General features: G+C 51.1%; 1 protein-coding gene across 1 annotated transcript in view; it reads left to right on the top strand.

The window, feature by feature from the left end:
* Nucleotides 1-5656: 5656 nt before the first annotated feature.
* The window catches only part of LOC132574430 (zinc finger protein 709-like), a 39712-nt gene continuing 34637 nt past the window's right edge, over nt 5657-10731 (top strand). Inside the window, exons 1-3 of the mRNA XM_060242785.1 lie at nt 5657-6191; nt 6258-6599; nt 8568-8634. Of these exons, the coding sequence (XP_060098768.1) occupies nt 5657-6191; nt 6258-6599; nt 8568-8634 (944 nt within the window). The remainder of the gene's footprint in view (nt 6192-6257; nt 6600-8567; nt 8635-10731) is intronic.

The raw sequence follows: 10731 nt of genomic DNA, 5'->3' as shown, positions 1-10731 counted from the left end.
AGTTCCTGCTGGGCTTTTTCTACAAAAAACTCTTTGGCCAGTCACATTTTCTGGCTGTCCTTAAATACTTACTTTCCATTTCAGAGCTCCTATGATCAGGAAATTTTGAGCAATGACTAAAAGAATAATTCATTATTTACTAAAGAAAAAATATATGAGACAGAAATTTGGCAACCAAGCAGGTTGTGTTCCAGTTTCTGGTGTGATAGCAAACACTCAGTTCTGTGCTCAGCTTTCAGGATTTAACATAAGAACATAAGAGAAGCCATGTTGGATCAGGCCAATGGCCGCTCCAGTCCAACACTCTGTGTCACATAAGGACATAAGAAAAGCCATGCTGGATCAAGCCAATGGCCCATCCAGTCGAACACTCCGTGCCACATAAGAACATAAGAGAAGCCATGTTGGATCAAGCCAATGGTCCCCTCAGTCCAACACTCCGTGTCACATAAGAGAAGCCATGTTGAATCAAGCCAATGGCCCTGTGACGGAACCGGCCCGATTCTGCCTTCAGACCCGGTCCCGTCAGCTCCCTATGGAGTCGCCAACTCCTGGAGGGAGCTATGTCTCCTCCTGCCCCTTGGGCTCGCTGCCACCACCTGCTCAGTCCCGGGGTTCAGATTGAGAGGAACAGGACTCCCAATCCCCCTCTCCTGCTATGAGGCTAGGCCTCAAGGTCCTCTGCCACCCTGCACTTGGGTTTCACAGAGACCTCAGTGCTTCTTTGGGGCACCCCTGGAGGATTGGCACCTTATCCAACTGCATGCCTTCCCCCTTCCCCGGGGCCCCCTCCTTAAAACAGCGTGGTCTAAAGCGGTCTGGGGATCTAGGTGGTACAGAGATTGATTGCCAGCATTTAAACAGTAAAAATATATTTATTTAAAAAGAGAAAAAGATAGGAAAAGGAAAACAAACCAAAAACAGTTGCCTTTAAAAAGTTAACACAGCCTAGTACAGCACAACACAGCTCAGCAAACAGCATAACAAAATAAAGGTGGTTTTTAAACGCATCGTATTGTCCCTGGTCTATACTTGATCTGCCTAAGAGAATGACTTACTTTGTCTTACTGCCTGGAGCCTCCCAGGCAGGAGCCCACAGGCAAGCAGCCTCCCTTCCCGAGCGCCTGCTGCAAACTGAGAAAACTCTTCCTGCCTAGCACATGGCAAGAACAACAGCCCTTCCTGCCTCTCTAGGAGACTTTCCCCCTAGCGTTGTTGGTTTGGCTCAGGAAGGGAGGGGGGGAGTGAGGGGAAGGCTACAAAGCCGGCTGAATGGATTTACTGATCCCTGCCTTTTTGGATGAAGCACCAACACTCTCAGATGGCGTTTCTCCACACGTCCCCCTCCTTAAATTCTGAGCCGGAGGGGTTGCCTCCTACAGAGGTGACCCCGTAGCAGAATCCAAACAAACAAGGAGAAACCCATTAACCCAAAATATTACACAAACATTCAGGTATTTCTCCAATAATACACAAAGTCCCGCACCCTAGGTGCCCATGTCCTTTCTGGACAAAACGTTGCATGGCTGCATGCAGCAGGAATGTCCAGTCTTTAAGATGTACTCCTCCGTCTCCCAGGACCACCTCTGGAGTTTGGTGCTCTCCCTCCGTTGCTGCTGTTGCTGGGGTGAGTGGTCCATCAAAGGAGGAAATCCCTGGCCCCACATATGGGGTTGGAAACTGCCCAGTTCCCACACAGTTGCTTCTTCTTTATCCCTCATTGGTGGAATATTCCCTCTGTCCACTCTGTCCTCCCAGAAAACCACCTCTGGGGCTCCAAACAATTGCTGTCCCAGCTTCTTTTTGTCTCCTTCCTTCCTACCTCTATGCAACACCATGGACCTCGCAGAGACTGGCTGTGGTACATTCACCTGCACCACTTGAACTGCCTTTCCCATTTTCTCCATAGCCCCCACACAGGTAGCATCGTCTAGGTCATCCACAATCACATGGGGTCCCTCCCATTCCACTTTCCATTCACCAGTATGAAGGGGCAGGAAATCCATCACCCTATCCCCTGTCTCAGCTTCTGAGAACTCCACTTTCTGGTCCCTTGCCACCTCACACAGTGGATCCAGCCTAGGGTCACTTTGAACCTCAGACAGGAACATTTCTGGCTCCCCCAGACTTCCTGTCACCTGTTCCTTCAAGCCACCCCTAGTCCCACTGTTTCCAGAACACTCAGCCAAAGTTTGATCTGGGTTCTCCGCCCCCTCAGTTGGTTTTTCAGTGTCAGCCAACTGAGCTCCTTCCTGCCTGGAAGGGTCCACAGCATGCTGCTGCCCTTGTGGAAATTGGCACCCCACTTCCCATTGGGCACACCCTCCTGCAGGGTTTGAGACAGACTGGTCCTCCCCCTCCCTGGTTAGTGGTGAGGTGGCTTCCCTAAAGTTGCCTTCCTCCCCCCACCTTCCCCTGAGGGTTTGGCTTGGGTTCTCAGTCCCCTCGGTTGGTTTTTCAGCACTACCAAACTGACCCCTTTCCTGCCTGGAAGGTCCCACAGCTTCCCAGGATTCCTGTCTGCCCTGCTTCAAGACGACCTGTTTTGAGAGCGTCTTGGACGATCCCACTTCCTGATCCACAGCTACTTGGTGAACCGGTTCCAACCTAAGGCCGCTCCGGACCCCCTTCTGGAACCGCTCCCGTCCCCCCAAGCCTTCAGCTATGTGCTCCTCTGAGCCCACATTAGCCTTGCTGCTCTCAGAACCTCCTGTGAAATCTCCACTCTCCACCTCGGTCTCTTCAGCTTGCACATCCTTTACGCTAGACAGGTTCCCTTCCTCGCTAGGAACATCCACAGCCTCTTGCTGCACTTGGGGAAAGCTACACCCCTCTTCCCCTTGGGAACACCCTACTCCAGGACTTGAGACAGGCTGGTCCTCCCCCTCCCGGGTGACTGCCCTCTCTTCGTCCTCAGTAACCTGGGTTATTTCCCCCTCCCTGGTTGGTGGTGAGGTGGCTTCCTTAAAGTTGCCTTCCTCCCCCCACCTTCCCCTGAGGGTTTGGCTGTGGGTTACAGCATTGATAGAGTACTGGCCCACCAACAAATCCCGGCCCAATAACACTGGAACTGTTTGTTCCTTCATTACCCCACATTCAGAATAGGATTTACCTTCTTGTGGAGCCAAACCCCTGAACTGCTTTCGGAAGTGGTCTGGCCCCAGTTTAAACCTTTTAAATACAGTGGCTTTATAGGCCGCAAAAGTTATCCCCCCATCTTCCACAGGCATGCTGTAATAGATGGCTGAAAGCTCTCCAGTCAGGTTGCTACAGAGGTAAGACATATAGTCCTCCTCTGCAATCCCCCACTGTTTGGCTGCCCTCTCAAAGTTGGAAAGGTATGTGGAGGGGTCTTCTCCCTCCTTGTACACTGCAAAGTCTTTGGGGGTGACTTGGATCTCTTTGCTTAGTTCAGCTTCCAGACGTAGCACCTCAAGCTCATGGCGACGTTGCTCCTCTTGCTCCCGTCTGCGGATATCAGCTCTCTCTTTTTCCTCCTGCCGGCGGGTCTCTGCTTCTTCCTGTCTGCGGATCGCATCCCTCTCTGCTTGTCGTTCCTCTCTCTCTCGTTCCTCCCGTCTGCGCTCTTGGTACGCCTTGGTACGGATTCTTGCCAATTCCAACCGTAGCCGCAAGAGTTCTTCTGACTGGGTGGGGAACATTTTTGCAAGTGCCCCTGCATGCTGATGATACTCCAACAGGAGGTCTTGCATATCTACTACAGTCAGGTTGTCACACTCCAGCTCGAGCTTTGCACACTCTTCCTGGAGCTGTGGCTTTGTCATCTCCAGGATTTCCAGCCTCTTAGCACGCTCCATCCTAACTAACTAAACTTTCCCTACTCCAGTTGACCCGAAAATAAAACAAAACCGCTGTTGCTTCCTCTGGGTGCTTGCACGTATCAAAAAGCAAAAATGCCTGGCCAATCAAGTTCTCTGTTTGTTCTCATCCCACCGCTGCCGCCAAGTGTGGCGAAACCGGCCCGATTCTGCCTTCAGACCCGGTCCCGTCAGCTCCCTATGGAGTCGCCAACTCCTGGAGGGAGCTATGTCTCCTCCTGCCCCTTGGGCTCGCTGCCACCACCTGCTCAGTCCCGGGGTTCAGATTGAGAGGAACAGGACTCCCAATCCCCCTCTCCTGCTATGAGGCTAGGCCTCAAGGTCCTCTGCCACCCTGCACTTGGGTTTCACAGAGACCTCAGCGCTTCTTTGGGGCACCCCTGGAGGATTGGCACCTTATCCAACTGCATGCCTTCCCCCTTCCCCGGGGCCCCCTCCTTAAAACAGCGTGGTCTAAAGCGGTCTGGGGATCTAGGTGGTACAGAGATTGATTGCCAGCATTTAAACAGTAAAAATATATTTATTTAAAAAGAGAAAAAGATAGGAAAAGGAAAACAAACCAAAAACAGTTGCCTTTAAAAAGTTAACACAGCCTAGTACAGCACAACACAGCTCAGCAAACAGCATAACAAAATAAAGGTGGTTTTTAAACGCATCGTATTGTCCCTGGTCTATACTTGATCTGCCTAAGAGAATGACTTACTTTGTCTTACTGCCTGGAGCCTCCCAGGCAGGAGCCCACAGGCAAGCAGCCTCCCTTCCCGAGCGCCTGCTGCAAACTGAGAAAACTCTTCCTGCCTAGCACATGGCAAGAACAACAGCCCTTCCTGCCTCTCTAGGAGACTTTCCCCCTAGCGTTGTTGGTTTGGCTCAGGAAGGGAGGGGGGGAGTGAGGGGAAGGCTACAAAGCCGGCTGAATGGATTTACTGATCCCTGCCTTTTTGGATGAAGCACCAACACTCTCAGATGGCGTTTCTCCACAGGCCCATCCAGTCCAACACTCTGTGTCACATAAAAACATAAGAGAAGTCATTGTTGGATCAGGCCAGTGGCCCATCCAGTCCAACACTCTGTGTCACATAAGAACATAAGAGAAGCCCTGTTGGATCAGGCCAGTGGACCCTCCAGTCCAACACTTTGTGTCACATAAGAACATAAGAGAAGCCCTGTTGGATCAGGCCAGTGGCCCATCCAGTCCAACACTCTGTGTCACATAAGAACATAAGAGAAGCCCTGTTGGATCAGGCCAGTGGCCCATCCAGTCCAACACTCTGTGTCACATAAGAACATAAGAGAAGCCCTGTTGGATCAGGCCAATGGCCCATCCAGTCCAACACTCTGTGTCACATAAGAACATAAAAGAAGCCCTGTTGGATCAGGCCAGTGGCCCATCCAGTCCAACACTCTGTGTCACATAAGAACAGAAGAGAAGCCATGTTGAGTCAGGCCAGTGACCCATCCAGTCCAACACTCTGTGTCACACAGTGGCCACAAAAAAAAAAACCAAGTGCCATCAGGAGGTTCACAAGTGGGTCTAGGAAAAAAAACAACCCAAGGTGCAGCCTAAAAACAAAACAAAACCAAGTGTCATCAGAAGGTAACAAGTGGGGTTAGAAGCCCTCTCACTGTGCCCCCCCAAGCACCCAGAATACAGAGCATCACTGCCCCAGACATAAGAACATAATGTCAGCTTGTGTTCCTTGAAGTAAACCATGTCTTTTGAAATGTAACCACCCCGACTCCGAACTCACTAAAGAACTACTACCTAGACCCCTTGAGTTCGAATAGATGGACGGGACTAGGATGAGGGAGGAGCCATGTACCGAGCAGACACAAGAGGCCCCATGGGCATAGACGATCACTGGGACTTGGAAGTATTTGTGATCGCCCCCTCCTGCTCGTTCGACATTGTGTTGGGGGTGGGTTGGCTGGCCAGGCACCAATCGAAAATAGAGTGGGGGGAGCACACCATAGACTTCATCGACAGACGGTACACCTCCCACCTGTGGCGAGAATTGTGGGGCCCCAGACCACCCCCTAAGAACAAAAAGATTTGTGTGACCATAGAGGAAATAAAGACCATCCCACGAGAGTACCGGGATCTGAAGGGGGCATTCAGCGAGATCGAGGCCGATGAGCTACCGCCTCATCGGAGCACCGACTGTGCCATAGAGCTCATCCCGGGCCAGTCGCTACCCAAGGCAAAACTTTATTCCATGGGGTGGGTGGAAAAGGAGGAATTACGGAAGTTCCTGGACAAAAACCTGCGCAGGGGCTTCATCCGCCCAGCCACGGCGCCCCACGCTGCCCCTGTCCTCTTCCGAAAGAAAAAGGACGGGAGTCTGAGGCTTTGTACCGATTTTCGCGGGATCAATGGGATTTCTATGTCAAACGCCTACCCCCTCCCCCTGATCAAAGACTTGCTGAGTGAGGTCTCAAAGGGGTCGATATTTACCAAGCTCGACCTGCGAGATGCCTACTTCAGAGTGAGCATCAAGGAGGGGGATGAGTGGAAAACTGCCTTCAACACTCCCATGGGGCAGTTCGAATACTTAGTGATGCCATTCGGTCTCCAGGGGGCCCCGGGGGTGTTCATGAATTTTATCAACGATGTGCTGAGAAAGTATTTGTACCAGGGGGTGGTGGTGTACCTGGATGACATCATTATCTATTCCAAGGACCTAGCCTCACACGTGAAACTAGTCCGGGAGGTCTTGGACACCCAGTATCAAAATAAATTTTACGCTAAGCTGTCCAAGTGTGAATTCCATAAAAAAGAAATGGACTACCTGGGCTTCCGGGTGTCGGGCAAGGGGCTAGCCATGGACCCCACAAAAATACAAGCAGTGTTGGAATGGGAACCCCCGAGGACACGTAGACAGCTCCAGTCCTTCCTCGGGTTCGCAAATTTCTATAGATCGTTCATACAGGGGTTTGCCAAAGTGGCCCTATCATTAACCGACTTCCTGCAAACCAAGGGGAGGGGGCCCGGGGCAAAGCTAAATTGGACTAAGCAATGTCAGGAGGCGTTTGACACCCTGAAGTGCCTGTTCACCAGCGAGCCGGTGCTAGTGCACCCCAATGAGCTCAAGCCTTTCGTGGTTCAGTGCGACGCCTCCGACACGGCCGTAGGAGCAATATTAATGCAGAAAGACGAGGAGGGCCGCCTGAGGCCATGTGCCTACATCTCACGCAAATTCTCAAACGAGCAGTGAAATTGGTCGGTGTGGGACAAGGAGGCTTACGCAGTGACTTTCGCCCTAAAAACTTGACGATCGTGGCTAGAGGGGGCGTGGGTCCCGTTGAAGATATGGACTGACCACAAGAACCTAGAAGCCCTCACAGGGCGCCAGAAGCTGACCGGGAAACAGATCCGGTGGGCTGGGTTCTTCGCCAAATTCGATTTTACCCTGCGCCACATCCCCGGCTTGAAAAACTTTTTAGCAGACACGCTCTCGAGATTGCCCCAACACGAGAGCGAAAGGGAAGAGATCATAGACTCCCTAATACCTCCTGGGGCAGTGGCAGGAGCCGTGCAAACCAGGTCAAAAACCGCAGCACAAAAAAAGGGCCCCTGGGGGGGGGAATAAGTTGATAACTGAGGCCGAGGCAGAAGGAAAGGACCGGCCGGAGGGGCTGACGAAGGGGGAGGGAGGCTTCTGGTACCACGACGGAAAACTCTATGTCCCCAAATCACTGCGGGTGGAGGTGCTGCAACACTGCCACACTAACAAACTGGCAGGACATTTCGGCTACATAAAAACCCTCCACCTAGTCCACCGACAATTCTGGTGGCCACAAATGAAAAAGGATATATCGGAATTCATCCAAACTTGCCCCACTTGCCTCATGGCAAAAAGGAGGGGGGCGAAGGTGCCGGTACTGTTGCAACCCCTCCCCACCACTGAGCGGCCTGGTCGGTAGTATCAATGGACTTTATAGTAGAGCTGCCGCCCTCCAGGGGCAGAACAGAAATATTGGTGGTGGTGGACACGTTCTCTAAGCAGGCTCATTTTATCCCTTGCCGAAAGCTCCCCACTGCCAAACAGCTGGCTTATTTGTTCTTTTTACACATGGTCCGGGCCCACTCGTTCCCTGATAAGGTAATTAGCGACCGCGGGCCACAATTCGTTGCCAACTTCTGGTGGGAGTTCTGCAAGCTGACCGGAATGGAAGAGGGACTAAGCTCCGCCTATCACCCGCAAACGGACGGTCAAAGTGAGAGGGTGAACGGGCTTCTGGAACAATACCTACGGTGTTACATAAACTTTCAACAGACCAACTGGGTAGAGCTACTGCCCTTTGCCGAGTATGGATATAACAACAGCCTCCACAGCTGGACAAAAATGTCCCCCTTCCAAGCAGTGCATGGCTACGAGGGAAAACCCTTCCCCTCCCTCCCGGGAGGAAATGACCCACCCCTATCTCCCGAGTGCCAGCAATGGTGGGGAAAGCTAGAGAAGTCCTGGAAAGTAATCCAGGAAAATCTGGAAGAGGCAACAAAGGACTACAAAGCTCAATTTGACAAAAAGTATAGCCTGGGGTGGGACTTTAAAGAGGGAGAGACAGTGTTCCTCTCCACCAAGAATTTACCACTGCCACAGACTTCCCGGAAGCTAGCCTACCAACTCCTGGGACCTTTCAAAATAAAAAGGTGATTAACAAAGTGACTGTAGAACTGGACTTGCCCAAACTGTTCAGTAAAATACACCCTGTTTTCCATTGCAGCCTTGTCCGTCGAGATCCAGGTGGTTCGAAGTGGCATCCTCAAGCCCCCGAACTGGAACCCATTCTGGTGATGGGTCAGAAACATCACGAAGTGAAGGAGATCCTCGATTCTAAGCTGCAAAGGGGGGGTTTGTATTACGTAGTCCGCTGACGCTACTTTCCGCCCAGTTGTGACGAATGGGTGAAATCCTCTGATTTAAACGCCCCTCAACTATTGAAGCAATTTTACCTACTGCACCCAGACAAACCCCAAGCAAGAGCTTAGGGGGGCAGTATGTCAGCTTGTGTTCCTTGAAGTAAACCATGTCTTTTGAAATGTTTATTTACCATCAACTAACTCTGTAAATCTCTGCCTTACTAACCCTAATGTCTCAAGAGAATGTGAGGGGGGGGGGAAGGAGGGAGTGAAAAAGGTGCCAGAGGCCAGTAAGGTCTTTGAAGTGCAAAACATCCAGGCACTTCCCAGGCGCCTGCTGCAGCTGAACAAGGCCATCACAAAGAGGGAGATAAGGAGTGTGTGAAATGGTAACATGTTACAAGCAGATTGCAGCTTTATTATGAGAAGTGATTTAAAACCCCAGTCTTTGATGTATCCACATAAATGCCAATGCTTTTGCCTATTTTGTTATCAGTTTCAATTAACCTGCGTAGAGAGTAGCATTATTGTAATCAATAAAATGGAAACTTAGTTTTGAACAAAGACAAGTCTATTCATTTTTGAAACTTCAATGCCCCCTTCGCTGACACATAAGAGAAGCCATGTTGGATCAGTTCAACACTCTGTGTCACACAGTGGCCAAAACCCAGGTGCCATCAGGAGGTCCATCAGTGGGGCCAGGACACTAGAAGCCCTCCCGCTGTTCCCCCCCCAAACACCAAGAATACAGAGCATCACTGCTCCAGACAGAGAGTTCCAACAGTACTCTGTGGCTAATAGCCACTGATGGACCTCTGCTCCAGATGTTTATCCAATCCCCTCTTGTTCTGTTTCATTCTGTACTTCTGTTTTATTTTTATCCTTTTCCCCTTTAAACCCCTGCTGGGGGGGGCTGTTGTTGTTGTTATTAATGAATTGCCTCACCCCGGCCGATGCTGGGCTCTAGGCGATGTGCAACAAAAGGTACACATAAAATCAATAAAACCAATAATTTAAATCAGTTGCAACCCAATGAACCCAGAATTATAGAGTTGGAAGGGACCTCCAGGGTCATCTGGTCAAACTCCCTGCACAATGCAGGAAACCTACTTTATAATGTGCTGTAATTCTGCTTTCCAGACATTGGGAGCAGATCCCCCCCTTAAGTAGAGGGGGGGGGGATGCCACCCTGGCAACTGTCGCTGACCTCAAAACAAAAACCTGGCGGAACCTCTCTACTTTGCAGGCCCCGCAGAATTATAAAAGAACCCGCAAGGCCCTCTTATCTTCCAGCAGAGCGTTCCACCAGATCACTGAGGACAGCCAGATGTCTTTCAGGCCAGGGACCACCAGTAGATTTTGTCCAGTAGAGCATAACGCTCTTCCAGGGACATAGTGGAGGAGACAGTCCCGTAGACTTGTCAGCCAGTTTGGTGTAGTGGTTAAGTGTGCGGACTCTTATCTGGGAGAACCAGGTTTGATTCCCCACTCCTCCACTTGCACCTGCTAGCATGGCCTTGGGTCAGCCATAGCTCTGGCAGAGGTTGTCCTTGAAAGGGCAGCTGCTGTGAGAGCCCTCTCCAGCCCCACCCACCTCACAGGGTGTTTGTTGTGGGGGAGGAAGGTAAAGGAGATTGTGAGCCGCTCTGAGACTCTTCGGAGTGGAGGGCGGGATATAAATCCAATATCTTCTTCTTCTTCTTCTTTTTCTTCAGTCCCAGACCGCTCAAGGCCTTAAAGGTCATAACCAGAAACTTAAATCTAACTCGGTACTCAGTCGGAAGCCAGCGTAGCTGACGCAGCACAGGTTGAACGTGTGCTGTCCGTGGTGTTCCTATCAGGACTCATGCCACTGCATTCTGGACTCGTTGGAGTTTCCGGGTTAAAGTCAAGGGCCGAGGTTCTGTTTAGCTTGGGACCGTTTCTCCCCATATATTCCGCAGAGGGTACTGAGATCTGGATCACAAAATCTATTAGAAATCCCCGGGCCGAGGGAGGCGAGATTGAAGGCTACCAGAGAACGAGCCT

This window comes from Heteronotia binoei, chromosome 6, assembly GCF_032191835.1.
Source record: "Heteronotia binoei isolate CCM8104 ecotype False Entrance Well chromosome 6, APGP_CSIRO_Hbin_v1, whole genome shotgun sequence".
In the NCBI taxonomy this organism is placed as follows: Eukaryota; Metazoa; Chordata; class Lepidosauria; order Squamata; family Gekkonidae; genus Heteronotia; species Heteronotia binoei.
The sequence above is the reverse complement of the archived record's forward strand: the minus strand, read 5'-3'. Positions and strand labels throughout refer to the sequence as shown.